The sequence below is a fragment of the Danio rerio genome, chromosome 5, assembly GCF_052040795.2.
Source record: "Danio rerio strain M-AB ecotype USA chromosome 5, GRCz13ab, whole genome shotgun sequence".
In the NCBI taxonomy this organism is placed as follows: Eukaryota; Metazoa; Chordata; class Actinopteri; order Cypriniformes; family Danionidae; genus Danio; species Danio rerio.
The window spans coordinates 8,348,325-8,368,426 of record NC_141025.1 but is presented as its reverse complement, the minus strand read 5'-3'; the positions used below and the strand labels follow the sequence as shown (position 1 = coordinate 8,368,426).

General features: G+C 32.6%; 2 protein-coding genes across 5 annotated transcripts in view; one reads left to right on the top strand and one right to left on the bottom strand.

The window, feature by feature from the left end:
- The window catches only part of smad4b (SMAD family member 4b), a 724,234-nt gene that overhangs the window by 39,827 nt on the left and 664,305 nt on the right, over positions 1-20,102 (bottom strand). The gene's annotated exons all lie outside the window — the stretch shown is intronic.
- bmpr1ba (bone morphogenetic protein receptor type 1Ba) overlaps positions 1-20,102 on the top strand; it is a 146,104-nt gene that overhangs the window by 111,600 nt on the left and 14,402 nt on the right. For all 3 annotated transcript variants that reach the window (XM_087251244.2, XM_087251245.2, NM_131457.2), the window contains 6 exon segments: positions 6,403-6,553; positions 9,433-9,532; positions 11,592-11,694; positions 12,876-12,972; positions 13,372-13,510; positions 15,386-15,578. In XM_087251244.2, coding sequence (XP_087107370.1) covers positions 6,403-6,553; positions 9,433-9,532; positions 11,592-11,694; positions 12,876-12,972; positions 13,372-13,510; positions 15,386-15,578 — 783 coding nt within the window.

Here is a 20,102-nt window from a genome sequence, read left to right as displayed (position 1 = left end):
AGTGATGGTGTTTGTAACAGAGAGAGTGAAAGACAGGAATAGTTTGCTGCGAGAGAATGAGATCTCGACTTTAACATGCTAAATATAACATAATGTACCGTTAGATGGTCATTACTGTAAAAATAAACCTAGACTGGGGTGAGCAGGACACTCCAGCAATGAGTATATGTGTATAACACAGATAAAGAATAACAAAGAGCTATTGTGGTTATTTTAATGGTAATTAAAGGCCAGCTCGTTGGAAATATGTGCTTACATTTTTTTTTTGTGAAGCGGAAAATGTGTTGCTCCCGGTATGTTTTGTTGAACGCTTCAAATACTAATTCCACTAGAGGGCACTGACTATTTTTGCGAATCTGAAATGCGTTACTTAGGGAGCGTTTTGTTGTACATTTCAGAATCCACTAGAGGGCGCTGTCTATTTGCAAATCGTAAATATATTACTCAGGGTACGTTTTGTTGTAGATTTCAGAATCCACTAGAGGGCGCTGACTAGTTTTCAAATCTGTAATGCGTTATTTGAGGTAGGTTTTGTTGTAAATTTCAGAAGTCACTAGAGGGCGCTGACTATTTTTGTGAATCTGAAATGCGTTACTTGGGGTATGTTTTGTTGTACAATTTAGAATTCACTAGTTGGCGCTGTCTACATTATTTGCAAATTTGAAATATGTTGCTTAGAGTATGTTTTGTTGTACATTTCAGAATCCACTAGAGGGCGCTGACTACATTTTTGCAATTCAGAAATATGTTACTTAAGCTACAATTTGTTGTATCTTTTCAGAATCCACTAGATGGCGCGGACTATTTTTGTAAATCTCAAATACGTTACTTAGGGTATCTTTTGTTGTACAGTGTAGAATTCACTAGAGAGCGCTGTCTACATTTTTGTGATTCTGAAATACATTACTTAGGGTAAGTTTTGCAGTACAATTTAGAATTCACTAGTGGGCGCTGTCTACATTTTTTGCAAATTTAAAATATGTTGCTTAGGGTACATTTTGTTGTACATTTCAGAATCCACTTACTGCATTCAGAATCCACTTACTGCACTTACTGCATTTTTGCAATTCAGAAATATGCCATTTAGGGTACGTTTTGTTGTACATTTCACAATTCATTAGAGGGCGCTGACTACAGTTTTGCTAATCGGAAATATGTTACCTAAGCTATGTTTTGTTGTACAATTCAGAATTCACTAGAGTGCACTATTTTTGCGTTAAATACGTTAATTAGCAAACATATTGTACAATGTAGAATTCACTAGTGGGGGCTGTCTACATTTTTGCAAATTGGAAATATGTTACTGAGGGTATGTTTTGCTGTACAATTAAGAATCCACTAAAAGGTGCTGGCTAAATGTTTGCAAATCTAAAATGCGTTACTTAGGATACGTTTTGTTGTACATTTCATAATTCAGCACGCACAAAGTACTGCCTGTAAATATCATTAATGTGAAAAGGAACAAAAGTTGCTGCCATTATACTGCCCCCTAGTGTTTTCTTCAACCAGCCTTTCTTGTAATAAATTAGAAAGCACATTATATCTCCTTAAAAAATCTTTATAATGTATGTATTTTTTTATGATTACATTTTTATTTTCTTCTTTAATTTGACAGTACCATCAGTTTACAAATGTTTACCCTTTTTAACATCTCCTTTTCCCTCCCCTCCCTAACAGTGGCAGTGGCTGTCTTTAGATGTTGCTATCATAAATCCAGAAAATACAGATAAATAATATAAGACTCAATAAAGAAATAAAAAATAAAAAAAACACACACATAAAGAACATAATAATAGTAAAAATAAATGAATAAAAAAGAAAACCATACATAAATACAATATCAATACAATAATTATAATACATAAACCAAATAAGATAATCACACTATTACTGTGCGTCTCACCACAGTGACCCTATTCCCTTAAAAATGCCAAATAATTTCCCCATCTTCTCTGATAAACATCTAATTTATCTAGTAGTCTATATGTCATTTTTTCATATGCTGCCACTTCTTGAAATGTTGGTGGACCTGCTGAACGCCATCCCTTCATAATGATTTGTCTTCCAATCTTAATACTTATTTGAATCCAATCAGACATCTTCACTCCAGATCCCAACACGAACGGGTCTCGCAGTACATATATGTTAGGAAAAAATGAAAAGCAGCATTCAGAAACACCCTTAATGTAATTATGCACTTAAACCCAGAATTCCTGTATTTTATATAATGTATAATTCTTTAGATTATTGTCTGTTTGGATCATACTTAACATTCATTCATTCATTCATTCATTCATTTTCCTTCAGATTAGTTCCTGTTTTTTTTTGGGGTCACCACAACAGAATGAATTACCAACTTCTCTGGCATATGTTTTACGCAGTGGATGCCCTTCCAGCCATAGCCCAGCACCGTACTGGGAAACATTTTAATATAATAGATAATATTTAGACATCTGTACACATTTATACATAAGAAAAAGCATGATAGATATATTTAAACAATATATTTAGAATATGTTTTATAAGCAAAATCTTGCATTTGTTAAAAAAAAAACTGCACTCATCCATGAGTTTGCATTGTGTTAACAACATAATGTATTATATTTCAAGAGTTCACACTTAGCTGATGATTGGTAATAAGCTAGTTTGGCGTGCTGTCCCGGTGGAGAGCCCTGAGCTCATGAGATCTTCAAGCCTGGGGCTCCCTCCCGTTGCAGGGCGTGAGGGGAGTTTGAGCTCAGCTACATCTCGAGAACTCCCCCCTCTCCTGCTGCTTAAGGATTGCTAAGGTGGTGTGTTGCTGGTGGAATTGAATATGGTGCTGATTTGGTTTAGTCAATTTACTGAAGTCTCATGTTTTTTGGACTGTGGGAGGAAACCGGAGGACCCGGGGAAAACCCACGCAAGCATGGGGAGAACATAAACTCCACATGGAAATGCTGTCCGGCTGGGTAGAGACCCGAGCCGTAGGCATTCTTGTTGTGAGGCCACAGTGCTAGCCACTGGGCCGCCGTGCTGCCCTATAGAGAAAAAGAGGGGTGGAAGGGGGAATTCTTTAAGATGAAGATGACTAAAGGTAAGAGGCTTGGTTATTTATACTGGGTTAGGAATCGTCTGATTAGTGGTTCGTACAGCTTTGACTTGGGCCAGCCGTGTCAATCATAAGCACGTGATCCTCTCGAAATTAGTTTATGAATAAACTTCACAATGTGTGTTTTGGTGGCACAAAAAAACAATGTTCCCAGCCTCACAAAGTGTCTGATATTCTAGACCTGGAAATCACCTTTATACAACCGTATCTGACCACTGAATGCAACAATGGACCAGTAAGAATCAAGTGTTCCAGCAAACCGTGAAATAAGCATTTTTATTTTTATGTCTTGATGTCAAAATTATATACACCATCCCTCAGCACCCCCTCTCTCTCTTTCTCTCTCTGTATAACAGCTCACAGATGTGCAGTTATTTTGACTGAAGGGTGTTTGGTCAGCTTCTATAAGCACCTTTGTGGTTGTCTAAAACTGTGTGCATGTGTGTGTGTGTTCGGTCGTGTGTTCTTGAGGGAAAGGAAAACACCCACATCAACTTTACAGCCCAGTATCGTAACTGTGAGTTTCTTACTTTTCACACACAGTGACTTACCCTGCACTAATTACAGCAGCAGTAACCCCAGGTTAAGTGTCTCGCTCAAGCACACAAAAGCACGATTGTGCTCTCAGCAAGGTCATTTTTTCAAATCAGTTTATTTACTTTTTTCCATAATACTTTTAGTAACAGTTTTTCATATATAATGGATATATACAGTATATAGGAAAAACTGATACTGAAAACATTCTGGGAAAAAAAAGTAAATAAATAGATTTTTTTTTAAAATAAAAACATATATAAAGCTTCCTATAGAAAATATTAATTTAAATGAGAGATTTGTAAGGGGTGTACTAGTCTTATATGTTGAGCACTGTAAATGTAGATGTAATAAAGTGTTGTTTATTTATATATATGTATATATGTGTATATATATATATATATATATATATATATATATATATATATATATATATATATATATATATATATAGAGAGAGAGAGAGAGAGAGAGAGAGATAGATATGTATACATATATATATATATATATATATATATATATATATACATATATATATATATATATATATATACATATATATATATATATATATATATATATATATATATATATATATATATATATATATATATATATATATATATATATATATATATATATATATATATATATATATATATATATATATTCTATATTTCAGACCATTCTCTGTAAACCCTAGAGATGGTTGTGCGTGAAAATCCCAGTATATCAGTTTCTGAAATACTCAGACCAGCCCGTCTGGCACCAACAACCATGCCACGTTCAAAGTCACTTAAATCACCTTTCTTTCCCATTCTGATGCTCGGTTTGAACTGCAGCAGATCATCTTGACCATGTCTACATGCCTAAATGCATTGAGTTGCTGTCATGTGATTGGCTGATTAGAAATTTGTGTTATCGATCAGTTTGACAGGTGTACCTAATAAAGTAAACGTTAAGTGTGTGTGTGCGTGCATGTGTGCGTGCGTGTACAGGGTTCAACACTAAGGATTTTTCCTACTGGCCCGATTGGGCCAGTGGTTCAGATTTTTACTTGCCCTGCTAAAGTTTTCATTGGCCCCACCAAATAAAAGATGTTATTAGCTATTTCTTAGCCACATACAATATCTTAAATAATGTTTCAAAAGCCAAACATAATTGAGTTTGTGGTCAGTTTTAGTATTTTTTTCATGTTTTTAAAGAAATATTATTCAGTTCATCAAGTTCAATAAATGTAAAAGTTTTTTTAAATTGTAAATTATTATTTTTTTACAATTTTAAATAACTGCTTCCTTATTGTATGCAGTTTCAAACAAAATTATTATTTCAGACATTTTTGCTTTTATTACTATTACTATTAAAAATAAAAATAATAATAATAATAACAACAACAATAATTAATATCAGAGTGATTTCTAGATCATGTGACTCTGAAGACTGGAGTAATGATTTTGAATTTATAATCACTGGAATAAACTATTAAATTAAGTGATAAACTACTTTTAAATAGTTATTTTATAGTGCAATAACATATCACAATTTTACAATTTGTACTGTATTTATGATGAAATAAATGCAGCCATGTTGGCTAAAATTATGCATTATAGACTTAAAGTATGGAGAGCAATAACAGATGAACAAGGACTGCGTAAGATCATGAAGCAGATCAGTGTTGATCTTTCTTTCGGGTTGTCAGTGCAGAAATAAACAAAACAATAAGCCTAACACAACATATTATAAGATTAAAATATGGAAAAATGATCAGATGGTAACTTTTCCTAATGGATAAACGACTCTCAGTAATATTTCAGCATGCTTTCATTTTCGTATTAGACATGAAACGCACATTTTGCCGGTAGGAATGACATCTCTGCCTACTCCTCATTAATTCTCTCTTCGTATAGCCGTAAATAAGGCTATTACACAACCATAAGACACTGTAATATAGCCTGGTTTGTTAGTTCATTGGACCATTTTGTTTTCTTTATAGTCGATCAGCTCAATTGAGTAGAGACCATCTTATTCAGGCGATGTTGGGCCGATTGATTTGGCGCAGATCCCAACGTGATTGCTGGACATACGCCAAACAATCTGCGATAATGGGGGAAATGAGACAGATTCCGAAACAAACGTCTATGTGTGAAAGCACCCTAAGATTGTTTGTGCATGCAATTGACAGACAGTCGCAGCAAAACTTTTGTGACAAGGCAGCACTGGCCCGATCTGGCCAGTAACCATTCTGTACGCAGGTTCGAGTGTTTCGTACGAATCCCGGGCAGGCCTTATTGTCGAGCCCTGATATATATCTCTCAATATCATATCTCAATAGCATTTTGGCAAGCCTATTCTTGATGCCAATCTATCCTTAACTCACCTGTTCTCAAATTGAGCATTCACTGACTTCCAGCATTTGCACAAGCCTTCTTTAAATAAACTTCTCAAATAACTTCCTCATATCTCACCAAAAACATTCCCAACTTTTTGTTTAATTTAAAAAAGACGCCTTGAGGGCCTTTTCTCTGTGTGAATATTTGAGGATGAAAGAGTGAGAATGATGTGATATTTGCAGCCATATTTCCCCAGGTGCCATAAATTTTCATACTTCAAAGCTGAGCGTTTCTGATCCTGAGAGTCTGGAAGTCTGAAGTAATTATTCCGTTTGCTCTCTCGTCGCTAGTTCTGCAGGATGGACAGAAACAAAGGATGTTTTTTGAGTTGATTAAATGCGTGCAAGGCAGATAACTGACCCGTGTCTTCTCTCTGTTCTTTACCAGCCAATGTTTTGGACTCTATGCTGCTGAGGAATTCTGGGAAGGTGGAAGAGCGTCGGGAGACAGGAAGTGATGCGCCAGCTTTACCTCAGCGCTTCCTTTGGTGTTACTGTTATCATCACTGTCCGGAGGACTCCACGAATAACACGTGCAGGTATTAGGACACATGATGGCGATTCTACAATTGGAGATGCAATTTGCATTATTTAAAGTTATAATTGTTTTCAAAAAGTTAAAGTATTTCCTTTTAGTATTGTCTGTCATCTCCGTTATTGTCAAATAATTGCTTAACAAATATTTCACTATATTTTTTACTTTGTGATAATAATCAGAGGCGCAAAAAGGGGGTATGCAGTGAATGCGGCGCATAGGGGCGCCACACATGGGGAGGTCTAGATAGATAGATAGATAGATAGATAGATAGATAGATAGATAGATAGATAGATAGATAGATAGATAGATAGATAGATAGATAGAAAATATTGACCAAATTTGTCTATAATTAAGTTAGAATATTTTCATTTTTTATTATTTATTTTTATTTATTATTTATTTAATTCATGCATTTTAGAATTCTAATTATAGGCTTTTATCAGGGTGTATATATATATATATATATATATATATATATATATAAATCATCATAAAAGTATGATCCTGTTTTTTTCTTTTACTTTAAAGAGTACATACATACATACATACATACATACATACATACATACATGCATACATACACTCATTAACACCTGCCAAATGCGGGTAGATTTCAACTTTGGCGGGTTAGACAGACATCTCCACTAGCCACTTTGGCTGGTTGAAAATAATTTTAAATTGTGGTTATCTTAAAAGCAGGGTTTGACTATAAGAATGACCCAATATGCGTGCAAATGTGATCTTAGAATGGAGTTTTGTAATTTCTTACAAATAGCCAGGCAAAAAAAGTAATGCTAATGAACCCACAGCCCTGCTGCTTTCAAGAGCTCTAAATATGTCTTTTTGTAAGCAGCACCGGTTGCTTTCGCTTTGAACAGATTATTAATTGACCTTAACCGTGTGACCACCCTTCCATTATCATACACTATGTTTTTCACCTGCTTTCTTTTACTTACGGTTATTTTTGTTTATATGGTTTAATTATACATTTTTTACAACATAATTGCTTTAATATGAGATAAACTCTCCATTTATGTGTAGTTAACTGGTGATCTGAGAGACCTTAGTGAGGACAGATTACTGTGCATATGTTTGATACATGACAGTAATTATTTTAAAAGTCAATTGATTTTCTTTGTTTTTTTTTTTAAAGAAATGTGTTGTTAAATAAAAAGTATAGTATAAAGCTATATTTAGCTTGTTTTGACACATTTAAGTTGGAGCTAAGAAATAATTATTGTTTGGAGTATATATATATACATACTCTGTATATATACACATATATATATATATATATATATATATATATATATATATATATACTATATATACATATATATATACATATATATATATATATATATATATATATATATATATATATATATATATATATATATATATATATATATATATGTATATATATATATATATATATATGTATATATATATATATATATATATATGTATATATATATATATATATATATATATATGTATATATATATATATATATATATATATATATATATATGTATGTATATATATATATATATATATATATATGTATATATATATATATATATATATGTATATATATATATATATATATATATATATATATATATATATATACATATATATATATATATATATACATATATATATATATATGTATGTATATATATATATATATATGTATATATATATATATATATATATATATATATATATATATATATGTATGTATATATATATATATGTATGTATATATATATATATATATATATATATATATATATATATATATATATATATATGTATGTATGTATATATATATATATGTATATATATATATATATATATATATGTATATGTATATATATGTATATATATATATATATATATATATATATATATATATATATATACATATTTATATATATATATATATATATATATATATATATATATGTGTATATATACAGAGTATGTATATATATATATATATATATATATATATATATATATATGTATGTATGTATATATATATATATATATATATATATATATATATATATATATATGTATGTATGTATATATATTTATATATATATATATATATATATATATATATGTATATATATATATATATATATATATATATATATATATATACATACATACATATATATATATATATATATATATATATATATATATATATATATATATATATATATATATATATATATATATGTATGTATGTATGTATATATATATATATATATATATATATATATATATATATATATATATATATATATGTATATATATATATATATATATATATATATATATATATATATTTCTTTTTTTTTTTTTTCTTTTTTTTTTGTCTACTTTTTTTTTTTGGATTGGACACTGCATTGCACTGTAAATAAATGCACCTTGCACCATAGTGCTACGTCGGCTGAGCCATCATTTATTTTTATATTTATATTTATTTGTTCTTGTTTCACACAGGCCCTAACAACGCCTCTGTGTGACACTGCAATATAACAGAGTGAAACATTTAAGAGGGTCTGAATACTTTCCATAACTACTTTATATATTAATCATAAATAAATGAAAATCTTGTTTTTTGTTTTGTTCACATTTTGCAGAAAACATATATTTTATGGCCTGTAAGATATGTTGATCCACATCAATTAAAATAACAACAAATACAGTCAAAAGCAGACAGCTATTAACTTTGGACACCTGTAATTGTTGATTCAGTCATATGCGGTTGCAGGTGTGTTGTAAGCAGTGTTACGTGTGTGTGTGTGTGTGTGTGTGTGTGTGTGTGTGTGTGTGTGTGTGTGTGTGTGTGTTTAGGACAGACGGCTACTGCTTCACCATGGTGGAGGAAGAGGGTGGAGCGGCTGTAGTGACGTCAGGCTGTCTGGGTCTGGTGGGATCAGAGTTTCAGTGCCGAGTGAGTCATAAACCTCTCTAATTTCCAAAACAAACCTCTTAAGTGTTAGAGCATCAGTCCTCGAGCACAGACCAAACAAACGCCTTGTGTAACTCACTGTCAATGAAACAGCACTTTCAAAACCCCTCACGCATTAGAGGAATATTAAGGGAACAGCTAACCAAAAAATGTAAGTTCTGTCATTTATTGACACTTAAAGTTAAAGTCAGAATTATTAGCCCTCATGCATGCACTCTCAGAAATAAAGGTATGCAAGCTGTCACTCAGGTGGTACCTTATTAAAAGGTGCACATTTGTACTTAAAGGGTTCATACCGGTACCTAAAAAGTATTTATTAGTACCTAAACATTTTAATAGGAACACTAGGGATGCAACATTACAGTTAGCTCACGGTTCAACACATACCTCGGTTTTTTAACACGGTTTTCGGTTCGGTTCTCATGGCTTGACACGTGTTTTTTTTTTTTTTATTCTATAGGCAATAGAAACAGTAAGAGGTTAAGAAGAAAAAATTTAAACGATTTATTGCAATACTCATTTTGTTTTACTTAAAAGCCAAGAAAAGTACACTAGTTCCTAGTGTCTTGTATAAAAAAAAATTACACTGAAATCTCACAGCTGAGTACAAACTTTACGAACATAAAATCCTACACTTTGAAAATAAACATACATGTGAAGTTAATAAAGATAAATTGGCCATTTCAAATAAACATATTTGTACTTAAGTAAACATAAACAAACCATCTTAATTATGTCGGTGCTGAAAAAATGTGTGAATGTAGTCTGTAACTCAGATCGAGTGCTTTTATAAGATGACAAAAGCCCGCATCTCCAATCACCGAAAAAGGTCTGCAAATCTTTAGCAATAAACTCCCGCACTGCCTGTGTTATTTTTATGTGTCTCACGGAACCAGTTGGGTAGGATTAGGGAGGGATTGTTGCTATTTGGAGGACTTTATTACCTTATTACCTTACTTTATTATCCTGCCTTCAGACAGTGATATTGCTAGGTGATGGCGCTGCAGATGTGCAGTCATGGTTATACGTGTAAAACAATGCTTGCACACAGTTATTTTTGTTCACCGTTTTTTCTTTTATTAGCATTATGCTTATACTGGCAAAACCGAAATGTCCTCTCACCGCAGATTTGAAAGACGCTGGTGCTTTCTTGTACTGTTGCCTCACTTCGCCGGCGCTTCCTCGCACTGTTGCCTCAGCCTCACTTCACTGCCGCTCGCCATGTTAAAGTGTGGAATGATGGTCAAGCGCCCCCTAACTTTAGTGCATAGGGATTGGATATTTACTTGTGGGGAGGAGTTTCCCCATCTCAGCTCATGGATTTAGAGGCACACACAGTCAATTCAGGGAGATATGAAACGCACATAAATTATTTAAACGCAAAACTGAGAAAACCGCAATTCACAAGCGCGTATTTAACTGTGGAGGTCTTACAGAACGGTTCAATATTATTATTGAAGGTATTAAGGTATTAATATGGACCTTTTAGGTAGAAATTTGTACCTTTTGAAAAGGGACTACCCCAGTGACAGCTCACATAGCTTTATTTCTGAGAGTGTAACGGAGGCAGATTTTCTCAACACATTTGTAAAAATAGTAGTTTTAATAACTCATTTCTAATAACTGATTTACTTTATCTTTGTTATGATGACAGTGAATAATGTTTAACTAGATATTTTTTAAGACACTAGTATTCAGCTTAAAGTGACATTAAAAGGCTTAACTAGGCAGGTCAGGGTAATTAGGCAAGTCATTATACAACTATGGTTTGTTCTGTAGACAGTTGAAGAACAAATTTAGCTTAAGGGGGCTAATTATATTGACCCTAAAATGATTTTTTTTAAAATGCTTTTATTCTAGTCGAAATAAAACAAATAAGACTTTCTCCAGAAGAAAAACAATATTCTAGGAAAAATTCTGAATCCTTTAAACATCATTTGGGAAATATTTGATCATTGGGATTTGAACTGTATGTAGTGGAGTAAAAGAAATATAGATATGTGTGTGTGTGTTTATGTAGTGTGTGTGTTTGTGTGTTTAGGACACAGGGAACTCCAAGCAGCGGCGGGCGCTCGAGTGTTGTACAGATCAAGACTACTGTAACCGAGACCTGCACCCAACACTGCCTCCGTTACGCACACCTAGTGAGTATGCACACACACCAATATACATATACACACACACACATTAAACGCGTTCACCAAACACATACATGCACACATACATACACCAAACACACATGCACACACATACATACAACAAACACAAATAAAATAATATGAATATATAATATAATAACACAAATGTATAAGATAAGATAAGATAAGATAAGATAAGATAAGATAAGATAAGATAAGATAAGATAAGATAAGATAAGATAAGATAAGATAAGATAAGATAGGCAGTGCAGTGGGTGGCACTGTCGCCTCACATCAAGAAGGTCGCTGGTTCAAGTCTCGGCTGGGCCAGTTGGCATTTCTGTGTGGAGTTGGTATGTTTTCCCCAATGTTGGCATGGGTTTTCTCTGGGTGCTCCGGTTTCCCCCACCGTCCAAACGCATGAGCTATAGGTGAGTTAGATAAGCTAAATTGTTCGTAGTGTATATTTCCCAGTGATGGGAAGGGCATCCGCTGTGTGAAACATATGCTGGATAAGTTGGCGGTTCATTCCGCTGTGGCGACCCCTGATTAATAAAGGGACTGAACCGAAAGGAGAATGATATGATATGATATTTGTTAGTTTCTTTTGTTTTGTTTCTATTTGTTTCAGTAACAATGTTACTTTAGTTTCTTTTTATTTTATTTTATTCATTATTATTGTTATTATTATTATTATTTTATTTTTATATAGATCCTTTTTTAATTTAACTTTAAAATTAAGTTAGACTAAATTCTACAATTAACAATTGTCTTCCCTTGATACAGTGTATATTTTATTTTATGAGGCAGCCCAAAACACCCCAAACACACTAAACACACTCACACAAAGTCACACCTCTGCTTAAAAGCAAGAGATGGCATCACACACACACGCACGCACGCACACAAACACACGCGCACACACACTAACACTAACATATCCACACACACACACACACACACACACACACACACACACACACACACACACACACACACACACACACATACATACATACATATACATACACACACAAACACACACACACACACACACACACACACACACACAAATCAGTGTTATGGTGCAGAGTTTATGTTTGACATGCAATTGTGTGTGTGTGTGTGTGTGTGTGTGTGTGTGTGTGTGTGTGTGTGTGTGCGTGCGTGTGCGTGCGTGCGTGCAGGTTATGTGGTTGGAGACATTCATCATATCGCTCTGCTCATCTCTGTGAGCGTCTGTAGCTTCATCCTCACCTTCATCATCATCTTCTGTTACTTCAGGTGTGTAAGTTACAGCAGAAACACAAACACACTGCCTTTACCCATAGAAATGATTATCAGTAAAGCCTCTGTCGTTTTGTACCCACAAAGTATAACCTATCACTTAGATTGTGTTGCGTTTTCAGCTCATTTGTATAAATATTAATAACTTTGATGCCATTGAAATGTTACCAGAGAATTGTTACTATGTAAATGTTCCTATAGGCAGATTTTGATGTAAACTCTAAAACTCTTTAAACTGACCCTGACTGTAAACTTTGAATCCACTACATTAGTTTATTTTAATATGATTTGTCTCTCAGTGATCACCATGTACACATCAGTATTATAGTTTTGCAGTTTTAGTGTGGATTCTGTCTCATGTTTTCTGTGCCGTGTGTGTGTGTGTGTACGTTTCAGATATAAGCGTCATGAATTAGCACCGCGCTACAGTCTCGGTCTACATCCAGACGAAAGCTTCATTCCTGCTGGAGAATCTCTGCGGGATCTCATAGAGCAATCCCAGAGCTCCGGTTCTGGCTCAGGACTCCCTCTACTGGTGAACAACACACACTACACACACAGAAAACATCAGATACACACACATTCATTTATTGTACCCTGCAGTGTGGAGGAGTATTATAAAAATCAATTAAAATAATAAATTAAAATATTAATTATTAATAAAAAAAGTACTTCAATGTAGTCAAATCACAACATGGAGAATTGTGTGTGACTGAAGGTGGTGGTGAATATACAGTAGTGGTGAATTCAGTTGTAAATCTTGCTTCATTCATATCTACTGTATAAGCACAGATGAGGATTGTGATGTTTCTGCTCTGACAGTCCCGTCTTCGTTTTAGATGATAAGTATAAAGATATGCAAATACTCAGAAACTTCAGCTCCGACATAAAAGTTTGATATAATTTAAAATAAATAATGTTATTATGGGAGCTTTACATTTGAATCTGCTTCTGTAAGTCTTCATACTGCAATGATTATAGGTCAAAATAAATTTGATAAAATTCATTAAAAACTGTATTTTCCAACAAACATTAAGCAATATGTTTTATGTAACATTGTACAGCAGAAGTAAGGATTGTTTTAATGTAATTCGATGCCACACGGGAACGAAAAGAAAACTTCTTTTCTTGGACAGCATAACCGTACGTTCACACCGAAAGCGGCGAGAGCGTCAAAGTAGCCGGAAGTCATTCGTTTTCAATGAGAGGCGGCAGTGATACGCGGCAAGGAGCAGCGCGGCACGTCTTCTCCGGCGTAGCCGTCGTGGAGAGTTGAAATCAAGTCAACTTTATGGTAATGAGCTATGACGCGGTTCGGCGGCAAGCAATCAGAATGAAGACTTCCACCGCTTGATAGGAGTTCAGAGAACACAGACCTGTGAACTTTGGTTCCGACCACAGTTGTTCCCAAGGGTTTGATGAATGTGGTCGCCGGATTTCCAATTATTTACAATGTTTTCCTACAGGAACATGCAATAAATAAGTTACTGGTGAGTTACCGATGTTCATTAATGTTATTTAAATTTATCTTAAAAAAGCGGGAAACTCACGCGACAGTACAAAACAGTATAACGTTAGCTGCTTCAGGATATTTCAGACATATGGACACATATTGGATAAACAGAGCAAAGCCACACCACACGCAACTTGATCTTCCATTGTTGTATGAATTTGATAAGAAATGCGCAACATTTTCACGCTGTTTTATGCAGGAATGTAACTGATATGCTGCAACGGCTCCTTTAAATACGAGATCAATGTAGCGAGTTTTGACGCTCTCGCCGCCGGAGCTAAAGGCAGACAGCGTTGACGCCAGAGCGACCTTGGACGCTCTCGCCGCTTTCGGTGTGAATGTACGGTAAACGTGTATTCGATTTATGCAAAAGAGAAGTTACGTCACACTCACCCGCCCAACCGAGTGACATGCGCAACACAGAAGCCAGCCTGGGTTGCCAGTTGTGTGCAAAGCACTTAATTTGCACTTCTAATCCAGTCCTGCCTCTAATTTTCAGTGCTAAATTAACCACGCTCCTTCATAACATCACTCAACAACTACAACTTTTCATATCGATGAGAAATCTTGTCGCTATTTAACCTAACGAGGTATATATATATATATATATATATATATATATATATATATATATATATATATATATATATATATATATATATATATATATATATATATATATATATATGTGTTTGTTTGTATGTATGTATTTATTTGTTTTTTGTCATATTGGTTTAGTTTGTAAGTGTTTAAAAATGGGGAAAATTGTTAGCTAGTATAAATTATTTTATTTAAAGTAGAAAATGTAAATATAATATAATATATCTTTATAATAATAAAATATTTTATTAGATAATTATTTATATAAAATTATAAATAATGTGTAAATGTGTGTAGGTGCAGCGCACTATAGCGAAGCAGATCCAGATGGTGACACAGATCGGGAAGGGTCGCTATGGAGAAGTGTGGATGGGAAGATGGAGAGGAGAGAAAGTAGCTGTGAAAGTGTTTTTCACCACAGAGGAGGCCAGCTGGTTCAGGGAGACCGAGATCTATCAGACCGTCCTCATGAGACATGACAATATACTGGGTGAGCATAACACACTATTACATATTTGAAGATCCAGAAAAGTTCTGTTTGTCCAGTTTTCACATTCATTCCCTTTCATAAACTTATCACGCTAGATAAAGAAAAAAAATAGTTTCTCTAAGAACCGTCAAATTGAAAGGCCTTATTGCAGGTTTTACCCCTGTGCCGTTGAAACAAATAATCAAACATTCATTGTTAATAAGCTTATGTTTTGTTGGCAAGACTTCAAAATTGTAACAATTTTTATTTTAAATGAAAAACTTTCCAAGTATTTTTTTCCTTGTTTTCTGCTTTTACACATTGCAGGCCAAATTAGTTAAAACACAATAATTATGTGAGTATATTGATATGAAATTTAGTTCTGTCAATGAACAATCATGATTAATTGCATCCAAAAGTTCATATTTACAAAATATATATGCGTGTACTTCTGATTTTTTGTATATAATTATAAGCATAAGAAATTGTGTATATTTAATTACATAAATATGTACATGAAAATATATTTATTTTGTATATTTTTGTATTTTATCTACAGCGTGTGTGTAATGTGCATAAATACACACAGGTATATATATATATATATATATATATATATATATATATATATATATATATATATATATATATATATATATATACATATCGCACTGCTACTCGTGTGATATTGCTCGTATATATATATATATATATATATATATATATATATATATATATATATATATATATTATCAATGTCGATTTTATTTATATAGCACTATTATACACAACCAAAGGTTGACCAATGTGCTGAACAATACAAATCACGAAGAACAAGTATAACATTATAGCTAAAACAAAGAATTCTCACTGATAAAATGCCAAATCAAAAAGGTAAGTTTTCAACCTAGATTTAAAAACAGACAGAGATGATAGACCTAATACAGAGGCAGAGCATTTCCACAAGGTAGGGCCAGCTACTGCGAAAGCCCAGTCACCTCTGCATTTCAGCCTCGACAATATTTTACAACACTACACAGAAAATATTAATACGTGTAATACATCTAAATAATAATACATCTGTGTTGTTTCTGATTAATGACTGATTTAGAACTGTAACGATAAAAAAAATGCTTTTTTATTGATTTACCTGCATGTCAAGGGTTTTTTAATAATTGTAATAATTATTATTGTTATATTATTATTATTATTATTATTATTAAGTGTTAAGAGAACCGAATCGGAACAAATGTGTTAATTATTAATATATTACCTTTAGGATGTACTTTAAGAAAATATTTTTTTTTTATATCAAAAGGTGTTTTACTTAATAAAGATCCTGTAAATCACCGATATAGAAAAAGATTATTGCTGCTCTCTAATGCACAATTGTTTTACATGTTTTCTTTTTTTGATGACATTAAAATTACCCAAGTATATTAGTATATATAACTAGACTAAACCAAAAATAATTAATCTTCTGATTAGAAGACTGAAATAATGAAAAATAAATAAATGAATCTACTAAGCAAAAAGTATATGAAAAATCTGAAAATGAATTTGTGGTCATCATTATCAGGATCTTTCTGTTAAAGTACCAAAACTATTTATTAAATTAGATCAAATGTATTTTTATTTTGTTTTATTTACATTATTACATTATTTACATATACAACGTTATTAGATTTATGCACAGGGGTCAACATACTGCTATAATAATAATAATAATAATAATAATAATAATAATAATAAACTTATAAAGATAATATAAACTGTGCAGCAGTAAAAGAGACATATATGGATGAATGCAAAAAAAATGCAATAATAAAAGTATGAAAACAAAATAATAATCATAATCATAAATCTAATAATCAAATAAAAGCTACCCTAAAAAGGTAGGTTTTAAGTGATGATTTAAAAATACTCAGGGATTCTGCATTGCGAATATCAGAGAGTAAAGAGTTTAGGTGCCAGTGAAGAGAATGCCCGATCTCTACTGCTGCTGTAATGCTGTTATCATTACACTGAAAATTTACTGAAGCTTATTATTATTAAAACTGCAGCTTGGCAAGCTAAAAATAAGTGCAACTTCCCTCTTGAAAAAGTAGCTATGTGCACTAATGAAACCATTTCATTTCACTGCAGCTATTAACGGGGCAGTGCCTGCGTAATTACGGTGAATAAAGAAACACTTTCTCATTACTTTTTATTGCTGGTCTTTTAAAATACAGATGGGTCAGTGCTTCACACAATAGATGATTAAATAGATAAAAACCTTCTCTGTTTTATATATATATATATATTATCAATGTCGATTTTATTTATATAGCACTATTATACACAACCAAAGGTTGACCAATGTGCTGAACAATACAAATCACGAAGAACAAGTATAACATTATAGCTAAAACAAAGAATTCTCACTGATAAAATGCCAAATCAAAAAGGTAAGTTTTCAACCTAGATTTAAAAACAAACAGAGATGATAGACCTAATACAGAGGCAGAGCATTTCCACAAGGTAGGGCCAGCTACTGCGAAAGCCCAGTCACCTCTGCATTTCAGCCTCGACAATATTTTACAACACTACACAGAAAATATTAATACGTGTAATACATCTAAATAATAATACATCTGTGTTGTTTCTGATTAATGACTGATTTAGAACTGTAACGATAAAAAAAATGCTTTTTTATTGATTTACCTGCATGTCAAGGGTTTTTTAATAATTGTAATAATTATTATTGTTATATTATTATTATTATTATTATTAAGTGTTAAGAGAACCGAATCGGAACAAATGTGTTAATTATTAATATATTACCTTTAGGATGTACTTTAAGAAAATATTTTTTTTTTATATCAAAAGGTGTTTTACTTAATAAAGATCCTGTAAATCACCGATATAGAAAAAGATTATTGCTGCTCTCTAATGCACAATTGTTTTACATGTTTTCTTTTTTTGATGACATTAAAATTACCCAAGTATATTAGTATATATAACTAGACTAAACCAAAAATAATTAATCTTCTGATTAGAAGACTGAAATAATGAAAAATAAATAAATGAATCTACTAAGCAAAAAGTATATGAAAAATCTGAAAATGAATTTGTGGTCATCATTATCAGGATCTTTCTGTTAAAGTACCAAAACTATTTATTAAATTAGATCAAATGTATTTTTATTTTGTTTTATTTACATTATTACATTATTTACATATACAACGTTATTAGATTTATGCACAGGGGTCAACATACTGCTATAATAATAATAATAATAATAATAATAATAATAATAATAATAATAATAATAATAATAATAATAATAATAATAATAAACTTATAAAGATAATATAAACTGTGCAGCAGTAAAAGAGACATATATGGATGAATGCAAAAAAAATGCAATAATAAAAGTATGAAAACAAAATAATAATCATAATCATAAATCTAATAATCAAATAAAAGCTACCCTAAAAAGGTAGGTTTTAAGTGATGATTTAAAAATACTCAGGGATTCTGCATTGCGAATATCAGAGAGTAAAGAGTTTAGGTGCCAGTGAAGAGAATGCCCGATCTCTACTGCTGCTGTAATGCTGTTATCATTACACTGAAAATTTACTGAAGCTTATTATTATTAAAACTGCAGCTTGGCAAGCTAAAAATAAGTGCAACTTCCCTCTTGAAAAAGTAGCTATGTGCACTAATGAAACCATTTCATTTCACTGCAGCTATTAACGGGGCAGTGCCTGCGTAATTACGGTGAATAAAGAAACACTTTCTCATTACTTTTTATTGCTGGTCTTTTAAAATACAGATGGGTCAGTGCTTCACACAATAGATGATTAAATAGATAAAAACCTTCTCTGTTTTATATATATATATATATATATATATATATATATATATATATATATATATATATATATATATATATATACATGCATACATTTTTTTAATCTTTCAAGGAATTAATGCATACTGTCAGCTTTATTATATAGGTTGCTCAAGGTCTAAAAAAAGCCTACATAAAAACCGTATTTAATGATAATTATGCATGAGAGAGCAGGGGTAATCATCTTCTAAAGCAGGGGTCTCAAACTCGCGGCCCACGGGCCATTTGCGGCAATATTTTGTGGCCCGCGCCGACCGCTGTACACTGACAGAATCAGCGGAGCGGGGAGAGAGAGCGCTCCCCGCTCCGCTGATTCTATCCGTACACAGCGGTCACTGGCATTCCCCGCCCGCCGTGTTGTCGCGCGCGTTCTCATCAGCTGTGTTGTCGCGCGCGTTCTCATCAGCTGTGTTGTCGCGCGCGTTCTCATCAGCTGTGTTGTCGCGCGCGTACTCAAGAGCGGTGTTTTCGCGCGCCTACTGAAGGGCGGGACCGAGGGTGTGTCGCGTCCCGGGGGCACTTTTGATCATTTTGGAAGGGCACTTTCTATGCAAGACTAAAAAGGGCATGTGCTCTGCACAGGTTGAGCCCTATGTGTGCACGTGCCTGCCCTGCATCTTATATATATCATAGGTAGATACAGACTGGTA